This window comes from Podarcis liolepis (assembly GCF_965112155.1).
Source record: "Podarcis liolepis genome assembly, chromosome: 13".
Lineage (NCBI taxonomy): Eukaryota > Metazoa > Chordata > Lepidosauria > Squamata > Lacertidae > Podarcis > Podarcis liolepis.
Window position 1 is genome coordinate 10830499 of NC_139573.1, and position 20569 is coordinate 10851067.

The 20569-nt window shown below is 48.5% G+C and overlaps 2 protein-coding genes across 4 annotated transcripts in view; one reads left to right on the top strand and one right to left on the bottom strand.

Moving 5' to 3' along the window:
* The first annotated feature begins 978 nt into the window (after nucleotides 1–978).
* Nucleotides 979–20282, top strand: SUPT16H (SPT16 homolog, facilitates chromatin remodeling subunit). 2 transcript variants are annotated; one of them, XM_083471116.1, is made up of 26 exons: nucleotides 979–1733; nucleotides 5495–5587; nucleotides 5690–5860; nucleotides 5985–6137; nucleotides 6222–6368; nucleotides 7112–7263; nucleotides 7759–7931; nucleotides 8476–8566; nucleotides 8677–8750; nucleotides 8953–9065; nucleotides 9652–9717; nucleotides 10125–10220; nucleotides 10397–10512; nucleotides 10638–10791; nucleotides 11100–11227; nucleotides 11787–11922; nucleotides 12096–12222; nucleotides 12513–12631; nucleotides 13688–13813; nucleotides 13936–14048; nucleotides 14580–14655; nucleotides 15486–15655; nucleotides 16142–16271; nucleotides 16759–16888; nucleotides 17944–18024; nucleotides 19117–20282. In XM_083471116.1, the coding sequence occupies exons 1-26, from the start codon at nucleotides 1668–1670 to the stop codon at nucleotides 19278–19280; spliced, it is 3165 nt and encodes a 1054-aa protein (XP_083327242.1). In that variant the 5' UTR covers nucleotides 979–1667; the 3' UTR covers nucleotides 19281–20282. The 2 variants fall into 2 exon arrangements, with proteins under 2 accessions (XP_083327242.1, XP_083327243.1); XM_083471117.1 differs by having other exon boundaries at nucleotides 1015–1733; nucleotides 17947–18024.
* The window catches only part of RPGRIP1 (RPGR interacting protein 1), a 66780-nt gene continuing 66481 nt past the window's right edge, over nucleotides 20271–20569 (bottom strand). For both annotated transcript variants that reach the window (XM_083471089.1, XM_083471090.1), the window contains one exon: nucleotides 20271–20509. In XM_083471089.1, coding sequence (XP_083327215.1) covers nucleotides 20394–20509 — 116 coding nt within the window. In that variant the 3' untranslated portion in view covers nucleotides 20271–20393. The remainder of the gene's footprint in view (nucleotides 20510–20569) is intronic.

Below are 20569 nucleotides of genomic sequence, written 5' to 3' on the forward strand. Positions count from 1 at the left end.
AGAAGGATGTCCCTATTTTCATCTGCGAAATCTTGGCAGGTATGGAATCGCTGTACAACACTTGGAAAGGAGCAACCGTGCAATGAAGGCCACGATGACGTAACTGGACAGCAAATGCGGTTAACTGGTCGTGTACTATTTGCACGCTGAGCGCTCTGCGCCGTTGTGCTCCCGCGCATGCGCTCTTCCGGCCAAATGGCCAGCTGGTGGGACCTGAAGCCCGCGCGGTGATTTGATTGTGTCAAGCTGATCAGAGAGCCACGAATGTAGCAAGCCATCTAGCTGTCTGGATATGGAACTTCCGGGTTCACATGACAGAAGCCATTTTTAAGCAGCTCCCCGCGAGAGGAAATGGTAGCCGCTTATTATAGGAAGCAGTGGACAAATTCCGAATTTCGCCGTAGTCTTAGTTGCGGGACCCAAGAAGCCCAGAACTTATACTGAGTCAGACCCATGGCCCGCATAACTCTTGCCTTACCTACCTCTCGGCTTGCAAAAGAGTAGCGGACAACAGACCCTGCAGTGCAGTCCACTTTTAAATTTTAATATTACAGGTTATTCTATCCAAAAGTGACACCCCGTAAGATTGCAGCAAAATTAAGTTTTAGCAGCGGCTTCTCTACAGGACCCCAGGTCCAGAATTCGGTCGCTTTTGAGAAACCTTCAGCTTCATTGGCTTGTAGGGAAACTTGATGGAATTTATAAACTGTTATTTAAAATATAATGAATGGATCATACTGGGGGGGGCGAGTTATGGAAGAGTAGGAGCTCGTCTTGGCTTCCGCCTTTTGGCGTTTGTTTGTTTTGGGTGGAGGGGTTGGATAGGGAAGTTGCTGCTGTCCCAATCATAGCTACAGCAAAATCCTAAAACAATTCATTGCTATCTGTAGGTAGCAAGGGAGGTTGGGGGAAGGCATATCGACCTCGGAAGTTCAAGCAGATGTGTCACTTTATTTCTTATCTCTAAGGGATCGAGGGGAGCAAGGTAGGCGGGGCTTGGGAAAGGCTCACGCGACCTCCGCTACTAAGATAGAGGGGCGGAGGGAGGGAGCGAACAGCTCCCTTGGTCACGTGCTCGGTTGGCGCCGAAGGGCGCGAAATCTGCGAAGAACGCAGCCAGAGTCGAGGCAGGCGGGCCCTGCTCACGTGACGCCGTAAAGGCTCGCGCGCTTCTTTGAGGGAGGCGCGCGACGTTGGCTGGGGGGCGGGGCTGAAGCGAGGCGCATGCGCGGCTGCCCCACTTTAAAGTGTGTGGGGGAGGAGCGGCGAGGAAACCCTGTGACGGAGCAATTAGGTCAACATTGCTGCTGTTACACAGTTTATAGATATATATATTTTTTAAAAAAATACAAAACTATATTATTAGGTGTAAAACCAATATTGCTCATATTTAGATATGAGCACACAGGTTTTATTTACGACGTCCTCTGTTGTTGTTTTTTAATAAATAAACAATAAACAAAATAAATAAATAATAACATTAAACGATACGCTAAATAAGCAACAACAGGAAGTTGCGTCGTGGGTCAAAGGGCCGCGGGAGGGAAGGGGCCGCGGGGGTTGGCCGAGGGAAGCGTTCACTTCCGGGGTCGGGGAGGTCGCGGCGGCGGGGCGCGAGCGTGCGAGGAGGCGCGAGAGGAGGCGGGGCTTGCGGAGGAGCCGCTTCCATGGCGCTGAGTCTGGACCGCGAGGCCTACTACCGCCGCGTCAAGCGCCTCTACAGCAACTGGCAGGTGAGGGCGGCGGGGGTGGGGCGGAGGGAGAGAGCGAGGGGGGCTGGAGGCTGGGCCGACTGAGGGACCCCCCTCCCCACCCACCACATACCTCGGGTGGGGTGGGGGAGATGAAAGGGGGACCGGACCCTCCCCTTGTGCCCCATGGACGCCAAGGAAGCAGGAGGGATGGATTCCTATCTTGCACGCGCTTTTAAGCTAAATAAATAAATAAAGGCGCCGGTATTCCACCTTTGCAAAAGTTCCAAGGTGCCCGGTAAAGAAAGGGGGCGGAAAGCGAGAAAAAGCTTAAAAATACATATTTGCATTTCCGTTCCCTTCCTTGCCCCGCTTCCTTGGCATCTCATGGTGTGTCCCCCTCCCTCCTTTCCTCTCTACGGTTTGTCAAATGCCATTTCTCTTTAATATTCCCTCACCAGTGGCTCCCCTCCCACCTCCGGTTTGGTCAGGGATAGTGAATGTAAGCATTTAAAAAAAAAAAGGTTGAGGGCAGTACAGGTGTTGTAACGCTGTGCTTCTGCTCTGAACTCTCAGTAGGGTTTGCTTTAAGAAGCCGCTTTCTCTCTTAGTGTCCTGAGACTAAGTAGGGGAGCGGGTAATAACAATGATCTCCCTTGCAGGATGCTTGTAGTGATATAAATAAGGTAATACATGTAAAATGTTTAGTTGAACAGTTGAAAGTGTGTGGGGGCATGCATTATAATTATTTAATTTTGGCTTCCCTTTCACCTATTTCTGGTCTCCTCCTTACAATAGCACAGTGCTTAGAAACGTTGCTTTTGTCCTAATGTGGCTGCTGTCTTTAACTGAGGGAGTGATTTGCCTAGAGACACTAGGTAGTGTCTGTCTTACTAATAATCCTCTCACTGTTGCCATAATCCCTTTAAAAAAAAAAAAAAAATTCCACTTCCTTTTGCTCTGTTGTCACATTTTTGCATTTCTTTTGCAGTCTCCCCTCTCTGTCATGTTAACATATCGAGTAATTATCTATATCCAATTTGTTTGTACATAATGTAAGATTTCTTGCTCTGCATTGTAAAAGCAGCTTCCATTGTAACTGATAATCCTGTATAGCAGGAGGAATGGAAACTTGTAGCCACCCAAATGTTGGTTCCTAGATCAGCCTCAACTAGTATGGCCAATAATCAAGGATGATGACAGTTGTTGTCCAACAGCATCTGAAGGGTTGCCACTTCCCCATCCCAATGTATGGCTTTAGTTGAATGTGCAATGATCTTACTCAGATTTACGTGCTTGGCAAACCAAATTAAAAAAAAGTTAGAAAGGGGGCAGCTGTCCAAAGGGAGAAAAAACTGGCAATCCCATCTGTCATTGCACCAAATATATATTGACTATGTGCAATTTTGGCTTTAGGTGGCATTTCCAGATCATAACTCCCCCCACCCCCGTGCTTGTGCATAATGTGAGGGCTTACTATACACGTTTTGCTACTTTTCCAATATGCCATTCTGTTGCTGTGTTGCCTGTTAACTCACCATGTGATTGTGTCCTTGTATATGACCGTGCAGATTGCAGCTGTTGTTTTGCTCATCGCCTTCTGCTATCCTGATTGTGAGTGTGGTTGGGCAGTGCATGTTAATGGGCCGCTAATCAGCATTAAGCGACTCCATTGAAAATACATTAGTTGCAGGAGGTAGCAGTGTGCATTGTCTAGCTCCATGTGACCAGCATGTAACTTGCAAATCGTTTTTGTAACACTGGCAGAAGATACCAAGCTAGTGTTGGAGAATCTCTTGCAGCTGTTCTGGGCAAAAATGCAAGAGTGACCAGATGCTGCATTTGGACACAGAACTTGCAAAGATAACAGTGTTGAATTTCTTCCTATCCCCCAGTTCCTGTTATTTTACCACTCTCACCATCCTAAAATGAAAAGTAGGATTCGTTGCTTCCAGGACATATAAATGAGTCCATGTGGGTCAATTTATAGAGTCCCCCGGAAGAGCACTTCTAGGCTGTTTTGGATAAATTGCTTGTGCAGCAGGTGAAACCCAGTCATAGCGATTGGAAGCTTCACAGGAGAAACACCTTGCAAGCTATCATGTAGGACACAGGTAGCCAAAACTTATGAGCCAGATTTCCTAGTATCCTCACTATTTGTATGCTGTCTTTCCCAAAAATTGTGCCCAAAGTAGCTTAGCAAGGAGAACAGCAATACACATCAAGATCAGTCATCACAAGAACAATTTCATAGTAACAGGAATAATATAACAATAGGATAATATCAAATGTAACAACAGTATGGTGTCAGGGCTGTTCTAGAAAGGCACAGCAAAATATAAGATTGTCCTCCCAACCTGCCATTCGGGCAACTCAGAAAAGTTGGTAGCAATAATCAATACTGGGACCAAGGCAGGGGTTAGTGAATAATAATAGGATACATTTGGGGAGAAAGCAGGAACTTTTGGAGGAATGGCAATAAGCAGCAGATCAAACAGTGGATGTGGCTTTCAGCTGTACAAAATTCTTTATATGTAGCTCTTATGCATAGTTTGTTGGACTAGACTAGCCAAATTTGGTATGATGCCAAATTACAGAAAGTGATGGAATCTTTCCAGCTTAAGGGAGAAAGTCTTGACATAGAGCACTATTCCTGCTTGCCTGTTGACGTGGAATTCTTTTATGAGCTGGGAGTAGTTGGACATTCCAGCTTTAGATTGCAGATTGTTCCCGGGGATGTTGATCCAAAAATACTAGTAGCAAGCTTCTCCATTCACTTCCTGTCTTCACCTCCCTCCTGGATGCTGTGTCCTATCTCTTCTATTTCTCCCACATTTGATAATACTCTATGTCTTTTTGAGACAGCGTGTCTAGCTGTTGAAAGCTTTCCTTTTGGTGCCGGGACAAGGAAATTTGGTTCACGGTGCATTTCCTTACCTTTCCCAGAAGAAGATTCAGGACCCAAACAGGAAAATTGTGTTACCCCTTATAACAACCCTTCTCAGCGTGGTTCCCTCCAGATGTTTGGAGGTTAGGCTCCCATTATCCTTGACCATTGAGCATGATGACTGAGGGTGATTGGAGTTGCTGTCTTAAGCATCTGGAGAGCAACAGGTTAGGGAACATTGTGTTATAATGCAATATTTAGTTATCATTGGTTCTCCCATTTCTGATGTGCATGCTCTTGCTTATGTGGCCAAAAAGAACTACCCACACACAAGTCTGAGGTTTGTGCTGGCTTGGGCAGCCCTAATGGTTTTCAGAAGTACGAAAAGTGGGGGCAGGGATAGAAGGAGGGGACAAGAGTGGCTGGAATCCTGAATGACAGCACTCAATACTACAATACTTTGTTGCAGGCACCATTCTCCGAGTTCAGGCGGTAGTCCTTCAGGAAGTGTTCTGCTGTGATAAGGCATACTGTTTATTTGGTGTAGCTGCTTTAAGAGATTCACATGCTTAATGAAATGACAAAAGCAGAATTACTGGTGACATTTTCCCCAGAGTAGCTGTGGGGGTAGAAAAGGCTGTGCTGAAGAAGTAATGGTGTTTGGTGACTGTTGGGGGAAGGATCTAGGGAAATAACAAGGTGCTAAAGCTAGAAACTACTCCATTGTCAGAAGACAATGGTCAGCTGTTTCCCATTTTTCTGTCTTGTTTCTTCTTAGGAATTGTAATCTACTACTGTTGTTGGGAGGAGATCAGATCCTTCTCATGTGACAACAGCTGAGAGGCGAAATTCACTTGGGCTGGGTTTAATACAAATTCGTATGCACAGCACTATATGAGGCTTTGTTCTCTTGCAGAAAGGAGAAGACGAATATGCCACCATTGATGCTATTGTGGTCTCAGTTGGAGTAGATGAAGAGATTGTCTATGCCAAGTCCACTGCCTTGCAGGTGAGCGGGGGTGAGGCGTGCTCCTGCCTCAAAGTGATGTAATTATTAGGCAGAAAAGAAAAGAGTATCTTTGCTCCTCTTGGAATCCCCTTTCCCTTGCAGACATGGCTGTTTGGCTACGAACTCACCGACACGATCATGGTTTTCTGCGAGGACAAGATTCTCTTCATGGCCAGCAAGAAGAAAGTGGAGTTTCTCAAGCAGATTGCAAACAGCAAGAGCAACGAAAGCACCAACGGGGTGCCGGCTATCACATTGCTTGTGCGGGAAAAGGTGAGTGGGCCTCTATTTAGCCCTGTCCAGCGTTGCAGGTAATATGGAAGGAGAGAGCTTTGGGGCTGAAACGTGTAGAAAATGCTAACACTACCCTGTTTCCTCTTTGTTCTCCCAACTCCAGAATGAAAGCAACAAGGGGAACTTTGACAAGATGATAGAAGCCCTAAAGGGCAGCAAGAACGGCAAACGCATTGGGATCTTTAGCAAGGACAAGTTCCCCGGGGACTTCATGAACAGCTGGAATGATGCTCTCAGCAAGGAAGGCTTTGAGAAGGTGAGGAGCACCAGCTCCGACGTGTGGGTTTAGAAAGGTGGGTTGAATTCTGCTCTTGCTGATCCTCCTCTGACCCTGGTGCAGGTGGACATCAGTGCGGTGGTGGCCTACACAATTGCCGTCAAAGAGGATGGGGAGCTCGCCCTGATGCGCAAAGCAGCCGCCATCACTTCAGAGGTCTTCACCAAGTTCTTGAAGGAGCGTGTCATGGAGATAGTAGATGCTGATGAGGTGAGGAAGGAGCCTGTCCGTGAGTTTGAAATCTTAGCTTGGGTGTAAGGAGAATGCTGTCTAGGCTGGCATTACATATAGGCCTTGAGTAAAGTGGGGCAGGTGGGCTATTTTACCTAGGCTGGGGATGCGAAACCTGTGGCCATCCAGAGATTGTGAACTCCTCAGTTCCCACCATTCCCAGCCAGCATGGTCAGGGGTGATGGAAGTTGTAGTCCAATAACGAATGAGGGGCTACCATGTCTGACTTTGGCCCATTTTCTCTCTTGGATCAGTGGATTTTCACAAGCAGTTTGGCCTCTGGCTACCAGGCCTATTTGCTGCTTTCCCCTGCTGCATACTGGGCAGTTTGACACCAACACATTCTCCCTGTCTCTCCTGGTCCATTTAAGATGGGACTCATTGCTAGGATAGCAATGCTGCCTTGAGAGAAGAGAGAGGGTTGAGGTATACAGGCTGTGTATTGCATGCTCTCTTTTTGTCTTAACGATCAGTGGAAATACATCTTTAAGAGTCAGAGAAGAGAAGTCTGCTGCAGAAACCACATTGCTGTAGTGCCCTAGGCGCATGCCCCTCTTCAGCAAAAAAATTGGAGAAACTGGTGTGTTGGTCTTGCGATGGCTGTGTATGTGTGTCAACCCTCTGGGATTATAATTCTCCTTTAGGCACTTGAGCCCCTACCCCCCCCCAAAAAAAATCCTCGAGTCTCTACTGACCTCTGAATCCTCTCTGTCCTCCGGCAGAAAGTGCGGCACAGCAAGTTGGCAGAGTCTGTAGAGAAGGCCATCGAGGAGAAAAAATACCTGTCCGGAGCTGATCCCTCCACTGTGGAAATGTGCTACCCTCCCATTATCCAGAGTGGAGGAAATTACAACCTCAAGTTTAGCGTTGTCAGGTAGGCAAATCTCCATGGGGGTAGTGCAAACTGTTTTCAGATCGCCAAGGAAAAACGTTTCCCGGTTTGTAATTCATGCACTTCCTGAATGAGCGGGCACTCTTAATTGGTTAGCAATGGTTTGATTTTATTGTACTGGTTTCCATTCAAATGCAGCTTACTTAGGATTGTATCCTAAAACCTCTGGTCATGCAGCCTCCTTCCCTTTGGCATTTTTATGATAATATATATTAAGAAACAAGACAGTGGAGAATGCTGAAACTTAATAGATTCCAGTTTGCCACTCTTCTATATCTCTTTCAGTACATTTTTATCCCATCATCCTCCAGGAAGCTCAGAGCAGCATATGTGGATCTTTTTTCCTAATTAAATAAAGGATGAGATTTGTTGGAGGCAAAAGTTCTGCATGGGAGTGCCAGTTGTTTGTGTTTGAAGCTGCCTGTGTGTGGCTTGCCAGTTGGCCTCTCCATATAGCTATCTGCTCTTTGTCCCCAGTGAGAAGGGCTACATGCATTTTGGTACCGTCACTTGTGCCATGGGCATCCGCTACAAATCCTACTGCTCCAACCTGGTACGCACGCTCATGGTTGACCCGCCCCAGGACACCCAGGACAACTACACCTTCCTGCTGCAGTTGCAGGAGGAGATGCTCAAAGAACTGCGGCATGGTGAGTGGCAGAAATGGGGTGCTTGGGCGTGAAGGGATGCGGGTGGCACTGTGGTCTAAACCACTGAGCCTCTTGGGCTTGCCGATAAGAAGGTCGGTGCTTCGAATCCCCGAGAAGGAGTGAGCTCCTGTTGCTCTGTCCCAGCTTGTGCATGTCAGTTTGAAAGCATGTCAGTGCAAGTAGATAAACAGGTACCGCTGCAGCGGGAAGGTAAAAGTAAACGGTGTTTCCATGTGCTCTGGTTTCCATCACTGTGTTCCATTGTGCCATGGTTTAGTCATGCTGGCCACATGAACCAAAAGCTGTCTGTGGACAAACACTGGCTCCCTTGCCCTGAAAGCGAGATGAGCGCCACAACCCCATAGTTGCTTTTGACTAGACTTAACCATCCAGGGGTCCTTTACCTTTTTACTGTTTGGGAGTGATGGTTGGAGTAGGCTGGGGCAGGGCAGGGGGCAAAACCTGTTGAAGCATTTATTTTTCAAGTAGGACCCAGCTTGCTCTTTCCCTCCTTAACTTCCTCCTCCCTCTCTGCTTATCCTAGGTGTAAAGCTGTGTGAGGTCTACGCTGCTGTCATGGATATGGTGAAGAAGCAAAAGCCAGAGCTCTTGAGCAAAATCACCAAGAACTTGGGGTAAAAAAAAAAGGCTCTCCGTTGGAACAGAGGCATCCTTCCTGCCAGTTTACAGGCTCATGAGTGGTTTGGTTGGAGGGTTCAGTGTTTTCCCTGCTCTTCTTTCCCAGGTTTGCCATGGGCATCGAGTTCAGAGAGAGTTCGCTCGTGATCAATAGCAAAAACCAGTATCGGCTCAAAAAAGGTGAGAACGTCCCTCCTCCCGACTTAAAAAGAAAGGATTGTAGAGCAGGAACACAGTGGCAAGGATGTCCTGCTTAATTAGTTCATTCGTATATATACCACCCAAAGTTCATTTACGTTTTGGAAGTGAGTAGCTCAGTTCTGCTCGTGAAAAGATTTGCGGAGGCTCGCTCTCCTCTGAAGCTGTGTTCTGTCTGATGCAGGAATGGTTTTCAGCCTCAACGTAGGGTTCTCAGACCTCACCAACAAAGAAGGAAAGAAGCCGGAGGAGAAAACGTACGCATTGTTCATCGGGGACACGGTGCTGGTGGAAGAGGTACGAGGGGCACAAAGAAGGATGGGGAGGTGGGAAGAATGTGAGTCATGGTGGAGAGACCACAGTGGGCAAGAGGGAGCAAGACCTTCAGAAAGTGTGATGTCTCATCCAGGGAGAAGACGCCTCCTACATTCAGTTCTGTTTCTGCCTTTGAAAAGAAGGCTTTGTCTCTTCAATGCTCTCAGTAGGCCTGCACTGTGAGAGCATTATCAGCAACCCCACCCAACCCCCTTTCTGTTCATTCTTCTCCCAGACTTTGCTCTTTCCCAGTTCCCTGCACTCTTACTTAGCTGAGAAAGGAAGTTGCATAGGGGCTGGTCACACCTTCCTCAGCTACAAACAAAGAGTCCATGGAGTCCTACCAGACATACATAGCTTGGAACATCACATCTCATTTGCCCCCTGTTCATTCCCAGTGTTCCAGCTGACTTGCTCTGTTTCTCCTTGCACTCTGCGCCCCATCTGCAGGTGACCAATATTTAGATTCTAAGCCCCTGAGTACACCTCCCTCACCTAAACATCCAGGATGGCGGGGAGCTCTATGCTCACATCGTCTGTGATGATACTGTTGTTGTTCCTCCTCCAGGATGGTCCAGCTACTCTCCTGACTTCTGTCAAGAAGAAGGTCAAGAATGTCAGTATTTTGCTCAAGGTAAGTCCTGGGGCAAGTCTTAGGCACTTGACGTGTGCTTTTCTCTGTGGTATGGTCAGGAAAAAGCATGATACTTTTGAAAAACTTGTGATGAGAGCAGGAGCAGAGTTGTTACCTATTGGTATTTTGAAGTCCTGATAAGTTCTCTTAAGCTTCTAACCCTCATTGTTGAGGACGTGGTTTTGTTTTGAGCATGAAAATAACATGTAGGCAATTTAGAACAAAAAGAGGCGTCCAGTGTTGTAATTTCCTCTTGTTTTTAACTGCTAAATAAAACATTTTGAAGGAAATTTATGAACAAGGGTATTGTGGATTAAGTTTGGGAACGAAAGCCTAGCTTGAGGAAGGCAAAACAAGTGTATGTGTTTATGTGGGTATAGTTTTTAAGTTCTGCTTTTTTATTCTAGAAAGAGGATGAAGAGGAGGAGGAGGAGGAAGACGATACGGAGGGAATACTGCTTGGCCGTGGTTCCAGGGCAGCTCTGCTACCAGAAAGAACTCGGGTATAGAAGGCTTGAGTGGATGGGTGGGGGGTGGGGTTAAGCATTCAAGGGCTGAGAAAAGGTCTTCAGTGTGCCTCAAGGAGGGAAGCTGCCTGTGTTCAGCTTGAAGAGGGGGGTGTCTGGCAAATGGTATGTGGGCAAATAATAGACTTGCTGTCTCCCTTCCTCCGATCCAGAATGAACTGACAGCTGAGGAGAAGCGCCGGGCGCACCAGAAGGAGCTGGCTGCCCAGCTAAACGAAGAAGCCCGGAGGAGGCTGACGGAACAAAAGGGGGAGCAGCAGATCCAGAAGTGAGTAGAACTGATGCGGGCTTCCGTTGCTTGTAAAGTGGCTACCTTCTGGCAAGGTCAGGAGTAGCTGCCTAGAAGCCCCCGCTGCTTGGGTCAGGCTTCTTCACCTTTCTGGTCCCTTGCAGGGCTCGTAAGTCAAACGTCTCCTACAAAAACCCGTCTCTGATGCCAAAGGAGCCTCACATCCGGGAGATGAAGATCTACATTGACAAGAAGTACGAGACGGTCATCATGCCTGTCTTTGGCATCGCCACCCCTTTCCACATTGCCACCATCAAGGTACCGGCAGCTGCAGCAACTGGGGGCCTCGATGCCTGCTGTGTCTTGGGATAAATGCCGGTCGCCAGCTCAGCAGTTGAGTTGGCTGACGGAATGGCTTTGAAATGGGGATTAGCAGCCAACAGAACCTTCCCCAAAGAAAATGCACTGGCACTCTTCTTCGCAAAGTTGTCGTCACAACTCTGATTTGTGTGTAGAAAAGGCGCTCGGGGCAGGGACAGGAGTGGTCTTTGCATGACGGGGGTATATATATGTGAAAGGTGATTCTCAAATCAATAAACAATTAAACCCTCTCCCCTTCCTTACAGAACATCAGTATGTCAGTGGAGGGCGACTACACCTACCTGAGAATCAACTTCTACTGCCCGGGCAGTGCTTTGGGTCGCAACGAAGGCAACATCTTCCCCAACCCAGAAGCCACCTTTGTGAAAGAAATGTGAGTCGCTCTTGCATAGTCTGCACCAACCGCAGGGTCTAGTCAAGAAGCCTCATTGCCCTGCGAGCCCCGCACCTCTTTATGAGTCACCTCTTGCATTTTTGCGGGGCTTGAGATTTGGTGTCTGTGCGTCTTGCTCTGCAGACTCATCGCTGTGAGTCTTGGGAGCATGCCCAGTGGCTCATCCCATTCATGCAATGGAGGTCAATGACCTTCCTTTTCCTTTAGCTTTGCCTCATGAGCATGTTGCATTTCAGCTGTCAGAGCGCCTGATTTGCCTACACAAGGTCCCATGCTCGGTCCTGGTATATCTAGGTAGGGTCTGAAACAGCTGCTTGTCAGTGAGCTAGGTGGGCCTGTGGTCTGATTCTGTATAAGGCTGCCTCCTAAGCCGCTTCTAAAAGGCCTCAGTAGAGTTTTGTATTTTTCAGTCGCGTCGTTCTTTCTGCCCTTCCAGTAGCAGGTTCTGGGTGAGTCTTCTCAGAGCTCCCCCTCTATCCAAAAGGAACTGGGCCCGCGTGTTGTAGCCACACAACTCTGCTTTTCTTCCCCCTCCCAGAACATATCGGGCATCCAATATAAAAACACCTGGGGAGCAGATGGTGCCAGCTCTCAACCTCCAGAACGCCTTCCGCATCATCAAGGAGGTTCAGAAGCGCTACAAAACCCGTGAGGCTGAGGAGAAGGAGAAGGAGGTGAGGCCCAGAGGAACTTCCTTGCACACCTTTCCGAAGAATTGTTGAGAAACTGCAGCAACGGAAAGGACCCCTTGGGTTGGGGAGATGGCTCTTGGGAGGGTGAGGGTGGAGTTGGTGGAGCTATGTGGGAATTCCACCCTGACATGGCTGTTCGCTTTCTGTTTCCCCAGGGAATTGTCAAGCAAGACTCTCTAGTGATCAACCTAAACCGCAGCAATCCCAAGCTGAAGGACCTTTACATCCGCCCCAACATCGCCCAGAAAAGGATGCAGGGGTCTCTGGAGGCCCACGTAAATGGTACAGAAGTCTGTGGGATGCCTAGAACTGCCTTTTGGAGGCAGACAAGTGTTCATACCCTTGAGGCCAGGAGGAGTTCATTGAGAGGACCTCTTTCGTAAGGGATTTTGGCCAAACTCTCATAAATGATCCCATACCTAGGTTCATTCCAGCTCTACCCATCGGCTTCTTTCTCCTCCTCTTGTGCTGGGGGTGGGCGGGCAGTAACTAGCACCCACCGTGCCAGCAACTCCAGCTCAACCATCAGCTGGGAGCAGGCAGCTTCCTTCTCTGACACGCCTTCTTTGCAGGTTTCCGCTTCACCTCGGTGCGTGGGGACAAAGTGGACATTCTGTACAACAACATCAAGCATGCCGTGTTTCAGCCCTGCGATGGGGAGATGATCATCGTTCTACACTTTCACCTCAAGGTAGCTATCCAGCTTGAAAGGGACACGGGTGGTGCTGTGGTCTAAACCACAGAGCCTCTTGGGCTCACCGATCAGAAGGTAGGCAGTTCGAATCCCCGCAACGGGGTGAGCTCCTGTTGCTCTGTCCCAGCTCGTGCCAACCTAACAGTTCGAAAGCACGCCACTGCAAGTAGATAAATAGGCACTGCTGCAGCGGGGAGGTAAACAGCGTTTCTGTGCACTCTGGTTTCTGTCACGGTGTCCCGTTGCGCCAGAAGCGGTTTAGTCCTGCTGGCCACATGACCCAGAAAGCTGTCTGTGGACAAAGGCCGGCTCCCTTGGCCTGAAAGTGAGATGAGCGCCGCAACCCCATAGTCGCCTTTGACTGGACTTAACCGTCCAGGGGTCCTTTGCCTTTACCTGCTATCCAGCTTAAGTTAGGAGGACTTACGAGGTGGTATTATACTAGGCTGTTTTATGGCCCCAATGGAACATCCCCCATCAGTGTCTTACTCAAAGCAAAGGTGCAGGTCCCCTTCCTTGCTCCCAGAATTTGGATTCACTGCAGAATTGCTTTCCCCCAGAAAACCTGTGTCCTTGTAAAAAGAAGCTTGGAAATAAGCTTGTAGTAGGTGTTGCTTGCTTTGATGAAGTCATAGCTAATTAAAACTTTTGATATTTGGGATGGGGGTGTAAGAAGGAAGAGAGAAGAGCGACTGCTTCTGACATAGCTCAGTCGGTAGAGCATGAGACTCTCAGGGTCGTGGGTTCAAGCCCTGTGTTGGACAAAAAACTCCGGCATTGCAGGTGTTTGGACTTAGATGACCTTTGTGGTCCCTTTCAACTCTGCAATTCTTTAATTTTCTGGTTTTCAAAATTCTTCCCCCCAAGTCAGTATAAGCATAATAAAGTGTGTAAAATAACTGCCCCAGAAGTGCAAACATCCCTTATGCTGGCCTTAGCTTTTAATTGGTGTAAAACGTATGTGGCTCAAGCAACAGCATTTTGCTTATTTGCTGGTAGTGCGCACAAATGTGCCGGCCCTGCTTAACTCCCTTCTTTCCCCCTGCACCCCAGAACGCCATCATGTTTGGCAAGAAGCGCCACACCGATGTGCAGTTTTATACGGAGGTGGGCGAAATCACCACCGACCTGGGCAAGCACCAGCACATGCACGACCGCGACGACCTCTACGCCGAGCAGGTGAGAGAGGGGGCTGCTTGTGGCCCTGTCCGGGGGAAGGGGAGAGCAGGGGCAGAAATCAGATCCTGGCAGAGCTAACTCTGGGCTGCGTGGCCGATCCCGATTGATCCTGTTTGGCACAGATGGAGCGCGAGATGAGACACAAGCTGAAAACGGCATTCAAGAATTTCATTGAGAAGGTGGAGTCTCTGACCAAGGAGGAACTGGAATTTGAGGTGCCCTTCCGGGAGCTGGGGTAAGGACCCCTGTGACAGGGCAACTTCTGTTTTGCAGGGCACGTATAGTTTGAGCTGAACTTCCAGGATTCTTCTGAGTAGGAGAGGGGATGGCTGGGGATCAGGGGACGAATTACACAAGGAGAAAATACACAGGGGGCAAGGAATTGTGGTGCCATTGGAATATCCAGCTTACGTAAATGGACTATAGAGTGCATGCATACACACAGTCTATTTCCACCCTACCTTTTGCCTCAGGGAACCAGGAAAGCACCATTTGACTAGTAGTAGGAACTAGTGGTGGCGGGGAGGAAATGCACCACATTTGTGAAATTTCCTAACTTCTAAATCATGCAGCAGAAGCTGCTGGGGGCATATTTTTTCCCGAGGAACTCCACGCCCTCATTATATTCTGACTTCGCAGACACTCAAGGCCTTACTTGAACGGGCGGTTTGGTTGTAAACGTTGAGATAATTGGCTGTTTCTCCTGCACTAGCTGCTTCACACTCTTCTTCTTCTCTCTCCCCCAATCCCCAATTTGTCACGGCAGGTTCAACGGCGCCCCCTACAGAAGCACCTGCCTGCTCCAGCCAACCAGCAGCGCCCTGGTGAATTGCACTGAGTGGGTGAGTGTGAGCTTGTGTTTGACTGGGGAGAGCACAAGTTGAACACCTCTTGGAGGAATATCCTCAGCTTTCTCTCGACCACAGAGACCTTTTAAAATGAAAACTCTTAATTATCAGAAATTGGCATGATTTTGACCCTCTTGCATGAGACTGAAACGGATCTAGGAAATCAAAATTGTTTCAAGCTTAGTTGTTTTTCATTTTTGTTGTCTAGGCATTTGGATAGTACCCATGACTGGGTGTTTGTATTCTGACTTTTTAAAAACAGGCTTAGATATCTTTATCATTTTAACTTTGGTTGTAAGTCACTTTGGGGCTTTTCATAGTGGGAAGCAATATATAAATGTAATAAACTTATGAAGAAACCATGAGCCTTAAAATTGGTCTTCGTTGGAGGGTATGTTGGCCTACTAACAAAAGCCCGGCAAGGAGATCCCTCTTTTACGCAGACATTATTTTGTGCTCTCAGTGCAGTGGTACCTCTAGCTGCACACACCTCTGGATACGTATCCTTCGGGCTACGCACGTGGCAAACCCGGAAGTAACGGAAAGGTTTCCGCTGCACGCACATGCGCAAAGCAGGCACCTCTGGATGTGAATGTTTCAGGGTAAGAACGGACCCCGAATTAAATTCATATCCAGAGGTACCACTGTAGTGATATTTGCTTACTGTTCTTCACGGTCTGTTGGGATCAGAACAGCACTGGAGGTTCAAGAACAGAAATTTAAGGTGCTTGTGGATGGAGCTGCCTCACCCCAGCCCACTTCTGCCACTCTGAATTATTTGGAGATTTTAGACAGCTAATACTTCCTCTCTTTTTTGCCTCCAGCCTCCATTTGTGGTGACACTGGATGAGGTGGAGCTGATCCATTTTGAGCGTGTGCAGTTCCACCTGAAGAACTTTGACATGGTCATCGTCTACAAAGACTACAGCAAAAAGGTCACAATGATCAACGCCATTCCTGTGGCTTCACTCGACCCCATCAAGGAGTGGCTCAAGTGAGTGGCCCGGGGGGTAGGGTTAGGGGTTGGGAATGCTCTTGGATCACCCTGCAGGCAGCTGCTGGCAGCATCCCTCTGTTAAGTTATTGCTGGAAGGCCCCTCAGAATTGCCTTCTGCTCCCTCCTGTCTCATCACCCCCCCCCAAAAAAAATGGCTCAAAAGAGATAGTGCTAGCAGCTGCAGATTAGAACATGTCCATTTTTTACCTCTGCAAAAGTGGTTGGGTCAGAAGTCCTCTTTGAAGACTGCATTGCCTCTTCAAGCAATGCAGAATGGAACTGCAGCTATCCTCTCCCCCCCTCCCCACTTGCCATAATTGAAAAGCTATGGGAGAATATTTACTCCACCCTCATATGAACTAGCTTTGGAAGCAAGTTAGTAGCTACAGGAGCAAGTTAGTGCTATTTTGAAAGGTGGAAGTGAGCCCACCTTTCTGCTGACTCTGTGCATTCATCTCTTCCCTCCTTCTCCACCCACATCAGCTCTTGTGACATTAAGTACACAGAAGGAGTACAATCCCTTAACTGGACCAAAATCATGAAAACTATTGTGGACGACCCAGAAGGCTTCTTTGAGCAAGGGGGCTGGTCATTCCTCGAGCCCGAAGGAGAGGTATGTTGAGCAGGCGTGTAAAGGGGCAGCCGGAAAACAGGGAACAAGACCTCATCTTTAGCTGTTAGGTTGTTACCTTTTCTCGAAAGGCTGAATGGGTTTGTACAGGAGTTGGGGATTTTTGGAAATTCCTGCTCAGAAGCTGGTGCAACAGGAAACGAGTGTCAGGATAAAGAATCCTGCATTAGCCCAACTTTTGCATCCCCACAAAAAAACAAAAGCAGCCATAATGCAGAGGAAGGACCGTAACTACATGGTATAACATCTGCTCTGCAGACGGAAGGTCCCTGTTTTGATCTCTGGAATTTCCAGGTAGGGCTGAAACACCTCTGATACTGGGAGACCCACTGCCCGTCAGGGTGGACAGTGCTAAGTTGGATGGACCAACAAACTTGACTTCATATTCCTATCCAAAACTTTCTGTTAGCGGAATGGAACTCATGGAATTCCAGCAGCATAGTTAAGAGTCTTCTTCCTTCTCCTGCAGGGAAGTGATGCTGAGGCCGGGGAGTCGGAATCTGAGATCGAGGACGAGACCTTCAACCCTTCTGAAGAAGAGTATGAAGATGAGGAGGAGGACAGCGATGAGGACTATTCTTCTGAGGCAGAGGACTCTGGTGAGGGGAAACAGCCAGCCACAGGCCCAATGAGAGCTGCCCTCGCTTCCCCTTGGGTCTTGGTTTTTCAGCACACCCAGTACACACACACACACACACACACACACACACAAGCAAGCACCCTGTACTCAGGATGTTCCTGGGCTGTTTTCCTCCAGCACTTCCTCCACCACTCCCTACCTGTGTGTGGATGCACATTTCACTGTTCCTCTTGCTCTTTAAACACGTTCTGCTCAAGCACCCATATCCAGTAACCTTTTCTGCACAGCCACTTCTCCTGAGCCACATTGTGTGGGCCATCCTTCCTTTCCGAGGGAAGTCACTCATCTTTGCTTTCTTCATTTTTATAAAAGCAGTACATCACCATTTCCTTTTAAAACCTTGGGAGCTGGTCACTGATGGAGGACTGTGTGTGTGCCCTGCCTTGCCTGCCTCCCTTTCCCTGCATTGTTCATGGTGTTGTAACATAACAAAAGTTTCACATTATTGCTCAGAAAGTTGACCCGGGGTGTCATAGTGTGTGAAAACATTTTGATCAGTGATGTGCTGAAACAGGGGCACCGAATGCGGATCCAGCTTAAGAAATCTCATGGGAGAGCTATTTAGTCCTTCCCTTGTGAAATGTCTTGAAATAGTAGCTCTGTTCTTTGACTCTTATGCAACATGTGCCAACACACACTAACTCCCAAAGTCTTTGGAAACTCATAGAACTGGAGCTGTTCCAAGGTTGCAAACCTAACCGCAGGTACACAGAGCAAATCCCATTGATCCCAGTGAGTCTTACATCTGAGTAAACAGGCATCCTGCTGTACTGTAAGTTAGTCGAACACTCATGCCTGACCTGGTACCCAAAGTCCCTGTTGCTCTTTAAGTGGGAGCTAAGTGACGCTAACTTGGTCTGTTTGCATCCTATTATCACTGGAGAACCTGAAATCAAAGACAGAGCCCGGCAAAACCTGGGGGACTGCAGGTTGCTCCTCTATCAGGGTCTCCATCGTCACCCCACTTCCTCCTTGGTTGCATGGCAACTAATTTTGAGCCTCTCCCACTTTCAGCAGATTACTCCAAGGAGTCCATGGGCAGCGAGGAGGAGAGCGGGAAAGATTGGGACGAGCTGGAGGAAGAAGCACGGAAAGGTGAGAGAACCGTTGCTCAGCCCAACTTGGTGCAGAGGCGGGCGGCTTCTGGGCTCGCTGCTTTGAGCGTTTGTAAGGCCGTTCGCAGGAGCAACAATGGGTCCCAGGGTAGGACCTGGAGGCGCATGAGGGCTGCTTCCTTGGTTCTGGCCAACGTCTGGATGGCTGCCTGCCTGAGAGGAATATGTATGCCACCTTTGGTTCCACAAAGGAAGAAACAAAAAGGCAGGATATATCCCCAGTTCGTGGGGAATCCGCCACAAGGGAGGCTGCTGTTGCACCCAGGACCTGAATGCAGGCTTCTCGACAGCACCTGCCTGGCCACTGCGACAGCAGGACGCTGATATGGAATGGGCCTTTGACCTGATACGGCAAGGCTATTCTTAAGTTCTAAAAAAATACTTTGGGGAGCTGTATCAAGAATTGGAAGCCAGTGCTTCTCTAGATGTGTTGGATTCCCACAGCCACAATGGCCAATGTTCAGGGCTGATGGGAGTTGTAGTAGGGCTGTAAGGGTGTAATCCTCTAAAGGTCCAACTGCGCTGGCTGCCAGTTATTTTCCGGGCCCAATTCACAGTGCTGGTTTTGACCTATAAACACTTTAGGACTGCCTCTCTCCATATGAACCGACCCTGACCCCAAAATCATCCCCTGAAGCCCTTCTTCATGCGCCTCCTTCATGAAGGGTCCAGAGGATGGCAACACAAGAACAGGCCTTTTCTGCAACAGCTCCCCATTTGTGGAATGTTCTCCCCGACAGATTCGCCTGGCACCTTTGCTATATACATTTAGGTGCCTGGTGAAAACGTTCCTCTTTAACCATGACTTTGGCTGATTGACATCCAATGTGTTGTGGGGGTTATTGGTTTGTTGTTTATACTGTGCATTTTGTGATTTTTTTAATAAGTTGTGATCTTTGGATGAAGCGCGGCATACAGATTCAATAAATTAGCAAAGGTGCTTAGCCTCGCACAGCATGTATCTCATAATATATGTGCCCAGCTGTGAGAAATAGCCATGAGTTGACTACAGGAATGTAGGTATCTTCTTTTCCCACCACCACTGAGTCCTGTCCTTTGCATCTCTCTGCAGCTGACCGTGAGAGCCGATATGAGGAGGAAGAGGAGCGAAGCCGCACCATCAGCCGGAAGAGGAAGGTCCCATCATCATCGTCCCAGAGTTCGAGGCACCACCGCAGCTCCCACAGTCGCAGCCCCGGCCGAAGCTCAGGCCCCTCCAAGAAGAAGAGGAAGTAAACCACAAGCCCTTCCCACCTGCCAATCTTTAGGGGGTTTGGGCTTTCAAGGCCTCATCCAGCAGCCAACGTTTAGGGCACGAGGGGCGGCCAGCCAGCCCCTCCCCACAAACTTCTCCCCTCTTTCCCTCACGCACCCTCACCCTTTTTTTCTGTTTCTCTGGGGAGTATTTTGCTTTTGTTCCTTGCGTCTCTCTTTTTTCTCTCTGACCATTTGTACGGACCAATCAGCTGCGAGAGAATGCCAGGCCCTGCGGTTCCGTCAACCACAAACGCAAACTCTGCCGAGGAGGAAAGGGGGGGGGGGAGGCTCAGGAATCTGGTGTCCGTGATCTGCTGTTCCCACCTACCCTTTTCTGTCACCTAACCTTGGCCTCCCCATTCCCGCTTACATCTCTTCCCCGACTCTCGGTGTCTTTGTTCTCGGACGGATTGGGGGCAGGGAGGCGCAGGTTGCCCTGAGATCTACTCCAGAACCAGAGCATGTACTTCAGCAAAATGAACTGTGCAACTTTTTGTGGCATTTTGTGCTGGGGCAAGGGTGCTTGCGTTCCATGTTTTTGAAGCAGACCCCCCCCCCCGGGTGGTAGAGGAATCCCACCTTGGAACAGTGACACAGAAGAGGGCAAGAGTTTTTGAGCAGGTGGGAGACCAGGGGAAACGCAATTGAATGACAAGGGTTCTTGCTTTCTCTTCTCTTTTTTAAAAAAGACAAAAACGTCAGGCACTGTCTGTATTTATCTGTTTCCTTGGCTGCAGAGTCTGGTCTCCAGTGAGCAAGTGTTTTAGGGACAAGGGGTAGGGGGTTGAATGCTTTGTCTGCCCTCTGCCTCCCTTCTCTCCGGTGGGGAAGGGGGGGAGTCAATAATCCACCCATGGGAGGGCAGGGAAAGGCTTTTTCAAAATTCCTCTCTCCCCAACCCCCTCCATCCCGTAGCAGTTAGCACTCTCGGTATTTTTGACTTTGGGAAAAAACTGATCAATAAAAATGTTTTTTTAAGTATTTGGAAAGTTTATTCGTTGGCTTCGTCCTTGTCTTCTGTCAAACGCCCCAAAGCATCTTTTCGGTCATGGAATCCTCTTAAGTTTCTGTCATCTTCACCCGTTCAGCTTATCATTCCTCACTGCTCTTCCTTTTGCCTGCCCAGTAAATGGCTCTCAGGGCAGAAGCTGCTTCCATGGACACTTTCAGCTTCCCAATGTTGGCGTCAGGATCAAAAGGACTGATAACTAGAATGGGAAGGTTAAAATAGTTTTTTGTGTGCAAGAGATGTGGAACCAAGTCTGTTA

Coding starts and splice junctions, on each gene's coding strand:
- SUPT16H (XM_083471116.1), top strand. CDS start 1,668: ATGGCGCTGAGTCTGGACCGCGAGGCCTACTACCGCCGCGTCAAGCGC. Junction 6,138..6,221: donor GCAAGGAAGGCTTTGAGAAG/GTGAGGAGCACC, acceptor ACCCTGGTGCAG/GTGGACATCAGTGCGGTGGT. Junction 11,923..12,095: donor CTGAGGAGAAGGAGAAGGAG/GTGAGGCCCAGA, acceptor CTGTTTCCCCAG/GGAATTGTCAAGCAAGACTC.